The following is a 16,446-nucleotide window of genomic DNA, read 5'->3' on the forward strand; positions in this document are numbered from 1 at the left end:
AACTGTCCCAACTTGAAGCAATGACAACAAATACAAAAAGCTGATTGACCTTTAGCTACAGTATTAGATTTTGATCATTAGAGCTGTCGTCATTTATGTTATTTTAACTTGTTTAGCTGAATTACATTTCCAGTGTGACTCACAGTAAGTGCAACTGGAAGCGACTTGCATAGATCAAGTTCCTGTATCATCATTAGAACCAGTGACCAGTAGTGAGGGAGTGCAAGGGTCAGTGCTCAACAGCAGTTTAACAAATAGCATTGCATGCTCATCCATAATAGACAAGTTTGAGGCAACGGAAAAGCATATGGTGAGAAATGCTAGTAGTTTTTATTTGAGTTGTTAGAATTTTTTTGGAGAAATTAAATGGTACCATAAAATAAAAAGACATTCTCCAAAGACATACCTGGAAAAGGGGAAGAATAAACAACCACAGCCACTTCCTGCTTCCAAAAATGGAAGCAGAAAGTGACTGTGACATTATTCCTGACATTAGAGACCTGATGCAACCATTGTAAAGATGGGTAGGATATAATTTCGCCCTACTGCAGATTTTTTTCACCCCTCCTCGAGACGAGAGGCACTTTGCTAACCTCTGTGCTCTCTCAAACTCTAGTCTTAATCACAGGGAACAAATTGCTTGGCAGGATTCCCTATTTGCTGTTTGAGTGCTTGAGTATGTGAGATGAAGAGCAAGCCTGGCTAACTCTTCATGCTGGCACCCTCTAATTACTGCGTGTTTACCCCTCCCTCCGATTCACATCATAGATGTAAGGACAAAATTATTACCCTGTATTTAAATGAAGTAGCCTATAGGAAGCCTTTTTAATTTAGTGCGACTATTATGTGGGATTTCTGAGAAAGCTGAATTAAAGGTGGCGATATGGGAAGATATATTCATTAAGATATATATGGGGAAAGTATTTGCTCATTTTGTGAAGTCGATTTTCAGATTAAGTGAAAACCAGTGGTGTCTGTGGACAGAGAGACAAATGGTGAAGTGCTTTTCCCACCTCGTCGTGGGGCCTCTAGGCCTTGAGAGGAAAGCAACAGCGGAAGGAAAACTTACAAGGGATTCCCATTTCCTGCCTGTGCTCTTCAAAACAGGCACGTGTGTGTGTGTGCATGCTAATGTGTGTGTATGTGTGTGTGTGTGTGTTAATGGTTGAGGAATTTTAGCAGCTGCCCTAAATCCTTTCTGTGAGTAAAGGGGCCCATTGATGGGCTGTGCATTATAGAAATGGCAGAAGACACGCATACAGACCCTCTTTTCCATTCCCTCCTTGGCTCTTTTTTTGTTTGCTACTCCCTTATCATATAAGATCATTGGATGCCCAGAATAATTTTCACCCTTAATTGTTGTGTGTTATTTTTCGAGGAGCTCAGCCTTATTCAACTGGATAATCTCCTGCCTTTATTTGCAGATAAAAACATCAGCTAATGACCTGACATGTAAATGTAATGTAAATGCAACTGGCTGCTCGTGTTGGAGGAGTGCTGGTGGAGAATATAAGCCTTCATGAGTCACACCAACATTACTGTTCATCATATCCATTACAGGTTTTGCTGTTTCACCCCCACTGGGAGCACAAAGAAAAGCTTTGACTCTGGCTCGACGCCATTAACCACCTCAAAGATTTCTATTAAGCAGATGGGTGATTGTTTGTTTTGGTTTGACACCCGGCCGCTTTCTCATTTGGGATGGGGGTTCGGGGCAGTAGGTGGGCTTGTGAAGAGGTGATCCAGGAGAGGGGGCCAAGTGAGGCTGCGGGAGCTACGGGTGTGCTATAAAGACAAAAAAAAGAGGAAGAAAATAAGAGTGATGCAGCCAACTGCCTGTCAGCGCTGTCCACTTGAGATGATTAATGGCCACAGGCTGTGATGGACAGAGGCAGACAGAGAGAGAGACTCCTGTTCAGTGAAATCACCAGTCAAAAAGGGAGGGAGGAACAGCGGGTAGAGACGAGGGTTTTAGCTCCTCGTGCCCTAGAGCCTCACACGTCACAGACCGCACAGGCTAGATCCATCCCAGTGTGACACTCTTAACCGGTGGTGTAGATTCAGCTTAAGAGGGACCCCATGGTGTATCGCTGCTTAAGAGTTATTTTAAGGGGGAAATCCTCATGTACTAGATTTAGCTCTGTTAATAGTAATAAAGGGGTAAGCTGGACTTGTCTCTGTCATTAAGTCGTGTGGTCTTGATGGAGCCTGGGAACGTGTGATTTGGAGAGAGACATAGGAGGGGAGATGGTAATGAGCATAATTAAGATGTTATTTTTCCTTATCTTTGCAGTCAGGGGAACTGCACTGTTTGTTCCTGTCAAGCTTAATTGAGGCAGCCAGTGATGTTTCCAGGGGCCGTATAGCAAATGGGAGTTGTAGGGCTTGGTTTGATCTACAGTCTTAGTTGTGAAAGTCAATCACTAAGTTTAATTTGGCCATGTGAAATTAATTTTCTTTTATTAAATCAAAGAAATATTCATTGCCAGGTTATATTTTTGGTTGTATTGTGGTGTGGGAAGAGTGGCCTCCCAGCAGGACATGAGAGGAAGTTCACTAACTGTAACCCCGAGACCAAGAGCTCTGTCCACACCAATTACACCATGAATGGGCTCTGGGGGATCCATGTATGCATTATATTACTCCCCGGTCAGCGTCACACTGGCCCTCGTAACAGGCGGGCCCTCTGTACAAACACCACACCACAATAGGAACATTCTCTGGCTCTTTGATACGGCCCCCTTTTTCTTTAGTTAACACCCCACAACTTCTGGAAAATGGCAGCAGCTGGTTGGTTTTACAACAAAAACACTGGCCATTGTGAGCAACATTTTAGATAGTGCTGTATAGCGGCTAAAATGATTTTCATTCTAGAGCAACCTTTTGACCTTCTGCTTTGTCTGACAGTTGTTAAACAAATATAATACGTTTTATCAGTAATCGGCTCAATACAGATGCAAGTCTCAAGATGGGTGTAGTTGTCAAGAACCGAGAAGCATGTTTTACATAGAATGCACCAATAAATTGTAGTTGGGAAATTGCATTTTGTCTCTGTCCTTTTGCTCCTCCTTTGCCCCCACCCCATTCTCCTTCCCCCTCTGTTTATTGTGCTACAGTTACAACCACTGAAACTTGATAACACCATGGGGGATAGGGGCGGAGGCCCGTGCTGTGGCCTGTTTGGTGAGTCCAGGGGGAGGAGGGGCTGGATTAAGGGGCCTCCTGTCCAACACGGGATGATTAATGATCTCCAAATAAGTGGGGGCCAACCTTTTTGATAGGGCAGCGCCGACGGACGGCAGACAAGGGAGTGACAGTCGCGTGTCTCCATGTGTGAAAAGGGAGAAAAGAGCGTGAAGAATGAAGAGGGCAGACGTGGAAACCACAGGGGACAAGGGCAGACGGGGTGCCAGGGTGACTAAAAGGAAGTTAAGGGAGGCATTGGCCAGCCTATGTAGATACAAGGCCACGCTCTGTCATTTCCCTTTGAAAGCACCTTGTCAGTGGGCTGGAGCTGACCAAGCTCTCTAACCAAACAGAAAGATAATCAGGTAGAACTAGTAGCAAAGGGCCTTTACTCTCAGGAAAGGGTGGGAACCCAAATGATACAGAGATTCCAACCACTGCTTTCTAATCATTGCCCCAAGTCAGACTGCGACTGTTCTTATTGGACACATCCTGCCCTGAATTTGTGATCAAAGATTTTATGGTCACTGTGTTGATTTTTTTAGGCCTGAGTTTATCTTTGCCTTTGGGAACTCCACCCGTCGTCTGGCAAATTACAGCGTTTAGGTAGCAAGCCCATCGAAATGGTTATGCCCTTCTCTTCCTTCAAAACAAAAGGAAAAAGTATTTTCCCTGATGTTTTTTTGAGTGGGTGTGTTATAGAACAGATTCAAATCTTGAGACTGTTTTCTACTTTGTGTTTTTGTTGGTCTTTGTCTCTTTTCCTCTTTCTGTCTCTTCATCCCAACCCCCAATCCGCACAGCCTCCCTGTTATTTCCTCTGTCATTTAGCCCTGCTCTAGCCTAGGATTGCCACTGTGCTGTCTATCTATAATTACGACCATACTGTGCAGGGATTTGAGACTCTAAGCTGCAGAGCTGGGAGATTCTTAATCACCATCCTCATAAGTAACTGAGCAGGGACGACTACGACAAGTGTAGGCCTCATGCTTCTAGCGAGGTCATCGGTCAGGGTAAAAATATCACTGGCTATCCAGTTCATCCATGCATCTTGTTCTGTCTTCGATAGTTAACATGTGCTCACACTGTGAAAAACAGACAGATCAGTTAGACAACTTTTTTGGAAATGTACATGTTTAAGAATAACACATCACTACAGAATGGATAAGGGACTAGAGAGGTAAAACACAAGCTGTTGCATACACATTGACATTTCACACAAAAAGTGTAATATGGCTGAAACTCTTTTATGAAATAAAAAAAACTAATAATATGAACAATGCCATGATATAAAAATGTATTTAGGCAAAAAATTACATCCAAAAATATTTTCATAATGGTAGGCTGCACAGGGCAATGGTGTTAAGACACTGAAATTTAAATTATGCAGTTTTATCAATGAAGTAATATTGTCGGTAGAAAATATTCAAAGCTAAGACTTGATATTGATTTATTAATTATAAAAGCAGTACTAGGCATATACATTTTTAAACTTGATGTAGGTGGGAAATAGGTAGGATTTTATTATTCAAGAAATGGCACCTTGAGATACTATTTTATGAAAGTTTTTCCAATTTAAAATGAAATTAACTTACATTTTACATAATTTCTAAGTAATGTCTGTGTTGACCACTCACTTGTGTCTTTGTGGGGACTTTGTTAAGCTGTTCCCACATGCAAATCTCCTGTGATCTACAAATTTCCCAAACTTGTGCCACTCTGCATATCTGCCTGTCTTGCTTCTCCATCTGTGTCCTGTGTGTGCTCTTAAAACAATGTTTCCTGGCCCCCACATCCCTGTGATGGATGGTATGAAATGCATTACAGCCCCCAGAGGAGCCCTACACCAGTACAATAGCCCTGAGCTCACTTCCAGTGAAGGTCTGCAGCAATGTTGCATAAGCTACACAGTAAAAGATACGATTGCAAAGGGGCCTAACGGAAAATAAAATACTTGATTTGAGGGAAGAAATGGATGTGAAACACTCCGACACTGATGCCACCCTGCAAGTGCCATTTTAGTTTCTGTGTATCGTCTATCGTGTGACATTCTCCATTCCTTGGTGCCTTTTTCTGTCGGGTAAGGTTCTAATTTTTTTTAGATGTAGTAAATTAGTACTCCTATATTTCAGTGACTGTTTTAATCTATATTTAATCTATTGTCTGTAATTTCCGAGTTAAAGCATATTGTGCTCTTGACCTAATTTTAAGTCACTCTGCATTAAGAGCATCAGCTAAATCCCTGAAAGGTAAATGTGTGACCCACTGTCATGGATTCCAAATGCCAAAAGTAATTAGCATTGATGGGAGTTAAAATTTCCCAAGATGAGTGCACAACCCCCCTCCAACAACCGCTTCCCCCATTTCGACAAATCCTTTTTTCTCCTCGGCTCATAGCAGCTGATGTCTACAGTATTGATCGGTGGGCTGGGCTCCAAATGGGGCTCGTCAGCTGATGACTTTATCTGTCAGTCCGGGTGTCCATTGATTGAAGCAGTTAGCCGTGTTATAAGGCTTGCTCGAAGGAAAAGCGAGCCCTGTCAATGCTCCACCTGCCAGTGTAGACATCACTGTCACCCACTTACACGTTAAAAAAGCGATACCAGCAGTGAACTGACACCAGTGTTGGATAGAGACCTTAGAAACATGGAGCAGATAGCGTAGTGTCTGATTTTTTTTCTTCTTCCATCTATGCATCATACAGCCTCTCTCTTCTTTAAATTATGTTTATGTTTTAAATTCTTTGTCGCTCAACCATTTGCTCTTTATATTCGTTTTAAAGGCAGAGCCTCCGGTCTCTCATTTGTTTTACCTGCAGTTTCTAGCTCCGAGTGGACAAAGTTCAGCCTGACCTCCGTAGCTTAATCACAGGAATCTGCTGTTGATGCCAAAGCCCCTCCCTCTATTATTCACACAACATACCATTGTCAAGTTACTGTGACATACATTCTTGACATTTCTGTAAAGATCAGAGTTGCCTGTTTACAAGACTTGATCTTCCACTCAGATGTTATAATAGAGCAGAGGTCATCCACTTTATTTGACAATGCTGTATAGTTTTCAATTGTACTGCTCAAAGACATTCACATGATCATCTGTCAGAATAGGTTTTCTTATTTAGTGTTTGAATATCTGACACAACATTCCTAAAAATGTCACATTATAAGACTTTCTTAATTATGTTTACACACCAACCTGCTGTCGAGACCAGCACTTTTTTTTTGAAATACATGTTGTAACTGACTGTGTACGTTTGAGTGTGTTCACGTTCACTCTTGAGTAGTTCAAGTTGTGGATAGAAAACAGCTTTGATTGGCCTTTTCCTAACTGACTCATAATACAGGCCTGTGTCATCTGTGTTTATAACTGCAGCCAATGTCAACAAACATTTTATCTCACCCTCTTCGACAAACACACACTGTTACTCATGCTTTCTACAGGTCCGTTACATTCTTCTGTGCAATAGGTTTTTTAAATATATTTCTACTACTCACCTGTTAGTTCTCGTAAAAAATTACAATTAGACCTTACCCTGATTTATGATGCAGACTTGAATTTAATGGATATGGCTCTAAAAGGTTAGGCTGGGCCATATAAGTTGATGTAATACTTGTGCATTGGGCAAGCACATTGAGAAGGTAGAACAATTGTTGTTACAAAGTTATTAAGAGATTAATATTTTGTTGTAGCAGCAGCAATAAAAAAGGTTAACAGTAAGAAAGCCCCAGCAGAACTGTGAAGTGAGGATGGGAAAATGCTCATCCATTGAACACATGGCTCACTCTTTAACAGGCGTTAGTAGTTGCTGTAATGTAAATAAAGTGTATGACTGAGGGGCTGAAGACATGAAGTAATTGGAAGATTTAAATCAACCCCTCACAGTGAGTCAGTGCAGCGCAATAAAGATTTTATAATCTCATTCATTTATCATAGAGTTAGTGTGCAGAATGCTGGTGTCACGATAACACTCAGAACAGGCCTCTGTCGAGTACATAGTGCCTCAGCCACCTGCAGATTTTCACAGATCAGCTAAATGTTTACAGTAGATAAACATTCACAGATACTGGTTGGTTACCTTCAAATATGGCTGCTGGGTGAAGTAACTTAACCACATGAAATGAGAAATAGCCTGGAGCTAGAGACAGTCAAGTCAATGTTTGTTTCCTTTTTTACCAAACACAAAACTGGGCAGAAGGGAGGGTATTTCACCTGCATGGCAGACGTCTATCAGGTCTCCCTTCAACCATCAGATCAATCCCTTATTTTAATAATATCCAATATTTGTCTGTGAATTCCCATCACTAATTGCAGCATTTCACTTGTGGTTTGCTTGCATTATTTCCTCTTTTCCCCACATGGCTTGTCTTACTGTGGAGGAAAACAGCTGTGTTCTGATGACTAATGAATTCATACAACTCTATGCAAATAATATTGTTGTGTTTAAATTTTGTTATTTTCATGGGAAATCAAATTTTAAAAAATCATCATATTTCCCGTGTGGTGTACGTCTCTCAGATGTCTCCTCACGTCAACTCTGTCTTTCTGAGAAACGGAAAGAGAAGTGGCCCTGAATAACCAGTAGTGACACCAGCCAGCTCACCGTTCATCCACCTTTCCACTCATCCATCGTTGTATATCAGCCCGTGTTGATTGGGGTCTGGTTAGTTGATCTGCCGGGTCTCTTGGGATCGAGGGGACTTGGGTTACAGTTGGAGAGGCCATCTCATTTTTCGCGCCGTCCAACCTTTTCAATCCCCCTCCCCCTCTATATCACCAGGTGACCCATCTTCATGACCCACGGAGAAGGAGTCATGTTTCTCTCTTCTTTTTTCGTTCTCTCTTGCATTCTGTGCACCCTTCTCGTTTATTTTCTGAAATGCTGTGACTGTCAGAAAGATGAGGGCTGAACCAAACAGTTAACAGTTCTTTGAACGTCATATGTATGAGAGTTATTGTAAAATTGCACTTGATAAACATCCAATCATGTGGTTGAAGTGCTAAGAGTGTCATTATTTGTAGTTTGACAATCTCCACTGTGTGAGAACGGCTCCCGCTGAGATTTACAGCTTGTGGCTGTTGTTTGGAACCTGGCCAGTTTTTTTTCATGTTTTACACCACAGGCTGATGCAGTCGACAGTGCACAGAAGACAGCTCCTTAAATATACTGGCTACCTGCTCGCTATAATCATTTTCACTAAGCAGCTACTCTCTCTGTTTCCTGAGTTCTTTTTTTTAATGAGATGGGGGGAAGACCGAGAGAATGCGAGAAGAGAAGAGATTCTGGTGCTTAATAATTGTCCGAAAATGACAGGATCAATCTGAAACGTGTTTATGGCATTAATCAGACCTAGTTTTAGAATCTGGTGAAGGTGTTTCTTTTCTTTATCTCATAAATAAAGGGACACGTATGCATGTGAAAACTGTACATGTGGCTTTACTAGACCCAGTGTTGTGAGAAAGGACTGCGTTTTTATTGCTTATCACATCTTGGTTAAGTATAGCCGAAGCCAAGTCATTATTTCTTTGTCTTTGTGCCTTGACTATCTCCCTTTGTTTGTCTCTCTGCCTTCCTCGCCCTGTCAATTCACATTAATTGCACTTTATTGACATGACATGAATGAAACCTATACAGCCAGCAGTATAGAGCACATCGATCCAACATATTATGGACTTTGTTAGATGACTGTTCCTGCCTTCCTATCTCTCTGTCTCTACCAGCTGTGGCTGGAGCTTCATGCTTGGAATAGCGATGTATCTATAGGGTAACGTTACAGCGTTACAACACTTGATATGAATTGGTCCATAAGGCGAGTGGTGGCTCTGCCTGGACTAAAGATAGCAAATTCCATACACTCAAGGATTTTTTACCTTTTATGTCCCTGACCATGCATCAAAAATAAAACAAACATGCCCCAGCGTACAGCAGGGTCCTCGACAATACGTATGCTGCCCCGACGTTCAAACATATAAACCAAACAGCCAGGGGGCTGCCCGACATAAAGTAAACTTCCAGCATGTGGAGCCCAGACACTAGTCTCTCCTGTCAATGTTCTTCTGTCCCATGCTAATGAAGGGTTTGGGCTGTTCTATAGTGATTTTCTCTAAAAACTAATTCTATATGTGTCTTGTGTATTTTATGTTATTTGTGTATATAAAAAACACAATAAAAAAAGCAATATATTAGTGGTGCAGTTAATGCAGTCAAAATGTCATCTTCTTGACACTCGTTAATGCAGGAGGCTTTGTTGACAGTGAAGAATTGATATACTTCTTTAGGATCAGAGTTTCTTACAAACAGTTATTCCAATGAGCGACAGGAATGTACTCAAAAGGAAATAAGGATATAGTCCTGACCATAAAGTTTGCTCTGATCCAGCTTGTCCATTTGGTGATCGTAGTAAGGAGGGAGGAAGAAGGAGAAGGAGGCGTAAGGTGTGGGTGGGTGGCTAGGCTGTGGGTGCTCTGAAAGGACTCAGACACTGCTATGAGGCCAGGGGCTGTTTGTGTTGGCTGACACCTTCCTTACAGCAGTAATCCAGTCTTTCTCCAGCTGGCTAGCTACTGCACCTCCCCCTTCCTTTTTTTTTTACATCCTTCCTTCCCTCCCTCCTAGAGGTAGCAAGAAGTATCTGTCTCTTCATTCCATCTCTTTCTCTTATCTTTTTTTTTTTTAATCTCTGTTCATTTCCCTCTTATCTTTTCTCCTTCGTGTTCTTCTGTTTTTCCTCTTTGTGTCAGCATTTGTTACACTAATCAGAGTCCAAAAAAGCAAAAATAATCCAATTAAATAATCTTTAAATTGATTGGCGCAATTAAAGCAGCCTAAGACAATGCGATGACGTGGTGTTTTCTTCCGGTTCCTCTTGTTTTTCTTGTCTTTCCTCACTGTAGACGGTGTTATAAACCAGCCAAAGCGCATTGTGTAAAAAAAAATGATTTCCTGTATGTTGTCTGCTGGATGGCTGTCGCTCTGTAACTTAATTATTTAAAAAATGTCCATCTTGTGAAGTCAGCGATATTTAATTTACCACCACTAGCGTCAGGGACACCCAATTGATTTATTATAGAGGCCCTTTAATGTGAACAGCTGTTTCCTGCTAAAAATAGGTCAGGGGTCAGATAAAATGACCTATTTTTTGTCCTCACATTGAGATATAAATATGTGGTAAAGGTTATTTATTTTATTCAGATGGGCGATCTGTCTCTGTCTGTCAAAGGTTAGTGACATATTGTTTATGTCTCATAAAGATTCTGGTGCTTAATAATTGTCCGAAAATGACAGGATCAATCTGAAACGTGTTTATGGCATTAATCAGACCTAGTTTTAGAATCTAATTTTTTTATTCAGAAATGACGAATAAAACAATAACAAATTTTATTTTTTAATTAAGTTTTAATGAATGTGTTTTATCATCGTTTCGCTGTGTTTCTGTCAAGAGCTCTATTTTCCCATAGTGTCAATGATTTCTATCCTTCTGGGAAATCAACACAGGCATGATCTTTACACATATGAAAACAATTGATTATCTGCAGAAAATATCCGCTACATCATCTAATATCAAACAGTTTTTTCTTCTGCAAAACCCTAAATGAAAGTCTGTCACTACGTTTTTTCAAGCTGTCCATTTCAGTCACACTCGTTGCCCCTTTTTCTCATCTGTCAGACTCTGTATCTATATCCCTTATCATTTGAAGTCTAGCCGCGTGAAGCTAGCCGTGTGGCTCTTGTGTTCACAGTGGAAGTCAGAGGAAAGACTTAGGGAGTGGTTCAGGGCCCCTCAGCCGCGGCACTTCCCACCAGAGGGACCTCTGACCCCTGGTGCCATTAATCACTAGGCTCCTGATGGCCCTGTCCCTCGGGGAAAATCAGTCCAGGGCAAAGGATGATGGGAGGTGAAGCCTGCAGCCAATTACAGATTGGCTCAGAGCAGCCGAGTGGACAAATCACGGCTTCACAGAGAAATTAAATACCCAATAGTTGCCCACATGAAGCTTGCACAGCCGAATACCTTGAAGTGATCTTGTGTCAGTGACGCTCATGTTGTCTACAGTCTTTTCTAAAGACAAGTCGGCACTGAGGTTAAAATGGCAGCAGTAATAACAGCAGAATAGGGTGCATGGAATGGTCTGTGACGCAGAGGAGTTGTGCTGCTCTGATCAAAAGAGATGTTTTGGACTGGTCTAATTAAGCCTGTTAGAGCTAAATGTCTCCAGGGTTGGAAACGGAGCAGATGTTAGACTCCAAAGGCGGGCGGCACGTTTATTCTCTCAAATTAGAGAACTCTCTGGGTAACTGCCCAAGTGTTGGTAATGTGATTTTTGGTCAATTATGGCATTATCAAAGGTGCTCTCCCAGCCCTTTCATATGTGGTCAAGCCGTGTTGACATTTGAAACCTGGCTAATGTCACGTGTTGACTAATTAATACAGTTTTAGGTTTCAAAAGCACATCTTGTCCGCTTAAGATATATAGATAGCTATTTGGTTTCCTCTAAAACATACACACACATACACGCTACGCTCAGCTCTCTTATCTGAAATCTGTAATTTTTGCGTCTTGTTTATGGCTATGCGCTCTAAAAAATAGCTCCTGGTAGATGTGTTAATTCAGATGTTGATGTGACAGCAGATGCTGATAAAGAGGTGAATAAAAGCTTAGCCATGAATTAAAGCCTAACCAACTGCTGGCCTGTCACTATGGGACCAGTGCTGTTGTGTCTCATTTGTTGTGCTCTCATTGTTCACGGCCGGGCCTGTATGAAAACATGGCTTCCTGCTGACCTGCAGTTTAATTCACACATCAATAACCCCTGGCTGATCTCTGACCCCTCTAGTTGTACTAATTGTTTGATGCAGGATTGATGTCCAATGCTGCATTAAAGAACCGATGAGGTGCTGGCAGCAAAGCATTCCTGCTGCACGGTGTGTTCTGGAAATGTTTCTGTTGCCCAAAGATGATGTGGTAGTTCTACACAGCCTAGCAGGAATGTGTAACGTATATTGTATTGTTTTCTATTATTACATTTTTAGTTGTAATCTATTTACTACTACTTTATACTGTTAACCTGGTGATTTGGAAATTTTGGATTTCATTATAAAAAGAGATAATTCAAATCAAGAACTTTGAAGATAACTACCAAAAATTGCTTAAACAATCAACATTAGCTGGGTAACTAAATGGGGAATACAGCCTTGGTCTTTATCCGGAACATTAAATACTATTTCACTGGTCCTCTCCTCGTGCTCTTTACATAGTTAATTTAAGTGATCTGTAAAAGAAGCAGGCATCTTGGCAAAGGGCCCTGTTGGTTTGCTAATTGGTAATTGGCTCTGGAGATAAGATGGCTGTTTTCCAAGAACAGCATTTTCTTCAGCTTTAAGATGAAACAATATTAACCACACCATGGTGCTGTGTTGCTTTGGTTATGTTCATTTAACAGGGTGACAGGAGGTTTGTAGGCCGGTTCACAGGACTCCAGATGTGCATGTTTGATTTTTATTTGACATTTTGGAGGTACACGAGTTCCAACGAATGCAATCTATTTCAATCCTTGTTGTATGTTGAATGTAAAGACCGTAAGCAACAGGTTCACCATCTTTCCCAACCATCATATAAAGCAACACTGATAATTACAATCCTTTATTATGACCTGATTTCCCTTCCCAAACACAGACAAAGCTTTTGTCCTCTGTTGTATTTCTAGCTGAAAAACTAAGGGAACTAAAGAGGAAGAAATTTTTAATTCTCCAAACGCTAACATTACATTTAATATGATATGAATATAATATCACATTTAACAGTGATGTCACACCTTCCTGATCTCCCCACTTATGCATGTCCATGTGTTCACCCCTTGCACATGGCTTTAAGACATGTTGCTAATTTAAGAGAATGAATCAGGGCTAATCTTCATGGCCTGATCACACTGCTATTTTACAAAGTCATTAATGAGTCCAATTCCAGGTTAAGAGCAGCCTGTGGAGGGGCTGAAGGATTGGCTGGCATTAACTGTGAGGGCAAATCTGTGTGATTCCCCTTGTGCCGGGCCCAGCAGCACTAACAGCAGAGGGGTGTGGATTTACTCGGTACAATCCTCTAAATGAGCTTCATTATACTGGCCTATCCAGGAGCCCCCACCCACCGCAGCCCATGGATTAGCAGGTCGTCACAATCCCCAGTCCCCTCCTCCCGCTCCATGTGTACACTGTTGCACATTGCACTTTTTGATTCTGTTGCATACGGCGAGCGTCCAGCTCCTCCTCCCTCGCTGTCCTCCCCCCTCCTCCTCCCCACGCGTTCCCTGCAAGCCTCACTGCAGATAAGCTGTTGACAAGATTAATGCATCTGTATCAAAAGTCTAGAGCCGCTTTGCTTTGTGTTGTTTGCGAATCCCCTTTCCAGGTCAAGCCAGATTGCCTTAACTGGGCTAATATGTTTTCAAGCCAAATTTAAAAGTCATGGTGGCAACAGGTCTGTCACCCTTGTCTTACCAGCATACTGACACTACTTAGGTCACTGTCTGGAGGTCATACATTGATCCTGGTGGTTTGGGCAGTTTAATAAATTAAATACATAGTATGTAGACTTCATATTACTTTTTTATTTTCACTGTAGCAACTTTAAATACATTTTTGTGTTTGATGCAAATATGTCTCCGTCGGGATGCACATAAGAGAAACCTTCAGCATGACAGTTTATATTCCTGTTGAGACCCTGTGTTAAAAACATGCACACTTGATACACATTTTGAAACTAGAAGGTCACTCAGTAGAGCACATACCTCGGCCATAATCACATGTAAATTCACAAGAATCACTTTGTCATTTGGATCAGCATCAAATTGTGTACACTCACAAATATCAGTCCCCTTAACAAACCAGATTCATGAAATATTCTCCAAGAAATCAACAAAATGCTGAAAAATGAAAGGTTTAAGCAAGTGAAAAAAATCCCAGGTCTGCATTAAACATGTCTGGGTTCTTCTCTCACCTTTTCCTCATCTTTCCACAAAGTTTCATGGTACAAACCTTTTTGGAGGAGTTGATCATCCAGCCTAAATCAGCCATCATGTGTCACTAAGCTATTACTTGTTTAGATGTATCATTTGTAATATGCTGTGATTTTTTTGTATCTCTCCTCCTCAGGAACCCCTGTCAATCGTATCCCCATCATGGCAAAGCAGGTCCTGGATCTGTACATGCTGTACAAGCTTGTGACTGAGAAGGGGGGGCTGGTGGAGGTCATCAACAAAAAGATCTGGAGAGAAATCACAAAGGGACTCAACCTTCCTACCTCCATCACTAGTGCAGCCTTCACCCTACGCACACAGTAAGTCTTTATATGGAACAACAACCAAAAATACCTGACCACAGTAGCAGCTATTAACTGACCCAAATAGTCAATCTCATTTTAATTTCATAAAAATTCCAATTAAATTAATCGCAGCTTAATTAAGAATCCGTTATGTGTGACTTCTTGTATGGAAACAAGCACCTCCCTTTTGCTACAAGTCAGTGTTTGGATTAGAACAAGTGGGTTTGTGTGTGTGTTGCCATGAATACAAATGTCAATATTAACCGTGCCAGTGTGTTTATACACAATGTGAGTTTGTTTCCTCCAGCAGGCCACCTTGCCTCTTCCCATTCAATCCCTCCATCCATCACATCACACATAGAGCCCATTGACTCCCATAGATTTATTGACATGATTTGGGTCAGAGTTCACAATGACTAAGGTGGGGTTTGACTGACAGCTTATGCGCTGAGCCTCGACTAAAACGCGCTCGCTCTCTTGATGGAAACCCGTCCAGAGATGTAACACCCCTCTATCCTGTCCACTAGCAGGGTGCCCTAATGAACCTTAATGTATTTTTAATGTCGGTGGCTTGTTGTGCAGGGTTGCTGTGCTAGCTCTATTTAATGGACAGTGCTGCTCTTAGCCTTGTATTGATCCTCTGTATTACTGTTCCACCATTATGCAGTCAGCATGCATAATACTGGATGTTCATTTTATCGTATGTTTTTATGGGATGGAAAACATACCAGAGCTGTGACTGTGCATAGTCGTAACGCCCCAGCAATGTTGTGCAGACTCCTCACAAAACCTTTTTTTGTTTTCAGCTACTTAACTCCACTGTAGTACATGTAATCATATTCTACTACTGTACTTCTCACTAAAACAATGTCTTTTAACAACCTGGTTCTTTGTCAACCTGTACTCACTGCTCTGCAGAAAGAAAATCTTTTTAAGGCACAGACAGAATCTTTTTTAATACAAAGCCACTGTAATGTAATCATATAAATTGGTATGTTAAAGTAGGTATTAATTACATTCGATAACCTGTAAAATGCCTTCATATTTCTGACTCAGAAGGTTTTTTGTTGTTGTTGTAGTTTTTGAACTGTATTAAGTCCAAATGATAATGTCGATGCTTGCCCTGTGAATGTTACCATGGTGATCAGATGTGTTTTCTTGTGTGTGTGTGCTTTCAGGTACATGAAATACCTGTACCCCTATGAGTGCGAGAGGAAAGGCCTTAGCTCCCCGGGTGAGCTCCAGGCCGCCATCGACAGTAACCGGCGCGAAGGCCGTCGTCCGAGCTACAGCAGCAGCCTCTTCCGCTTCTCCCCCTCTCCAAGCACAGCCCCCCACATCCTCTCCCCTCCCAAGATGCACCTTTCATCTCTGGGGCATGGGACCTCTGCAGCCCTCAATGGCCTGCATGCCTCACCAGGACCCTCTCTGAAGAAAGGTAGGCATGTTAAAGTTGTGCAGGGTAATTTTAGAACCGGGACCTATGGTAGTGTGAGGTAACCTTTGTTTATTCATAAATACAATCTTTTTTTACGATATGTGGGATTTCCCCACTAAAACATGCCTGTGAACAGGCAGCTCTCAGATGAACATATGAATGGTGAAGAAGGGAGCATGTGTGCTCAGAAACATGTCTTTGGATTCATTAAGTTTATATTAAACTGGGTAAATGTTTATTTAAAACACTGTAACCTCTCTACAGTGGTTGGTATAGACTGGAGTGTTCCAGGTACAGATGTACTGGGCATTTATTGTGAAATACTGCCCTCTATCGCAGTTTAGAAACACTACATCTGGTCATGCCTTTGGATAAACACGACTGGAGCAGTACTTGTGGATCAGGTTATGGTTTAAATGATTGAAGAGTTGTGTGTGTTTGTTTATGTGTGTGTGTTTGTGTGTGTGTGTTTATGTGTGTGGGTGCGTGCATGTGTGTGTGGTATGAGA

General features: G+C 41.6%; 1 protein-coding gene across 1 annotated transcript in view; it reads left to right on the forward strand.

Annotated features, from left to right (window-relative positions):
• LOC132998663 (AT-rich interactive domain-containing protein 3B-like) overlaps positions 1–16,446 on the forward strand; it is a 47,871-nt gene that overhangs the window by 29,118 nt on the left and 2,307 nt on the right. Inside the window, exons 5-6 of the mRNA XM_061068394.1 lie at positions 14,331–14,514; positions 15,678–15,937. Of these exons, the coding sequence (XP_060924377.1) occupies positions 14,331–14,514; positions 15,678–15,937 (444 nt within the window). The remainder of the gene's footprint in view (positions 1–14,330; positions 14,515–15,677; positions 15,938–16,446) is intronic.

The sequence above is a fragment of the Limanda limanda genome, chromosome 3, assembly GCF_963576545.1.
Source record: "Limanda limanda chromosome 3, fLimLim1.1, whole genome shotgun sequence".
NCBI classification, from domain to species: Eukaryota; Metazoa; Chordata; class Actinopteri; order Pleuronectiformes; family Pleuronectidae; genus Limanda; species Limanda limanda.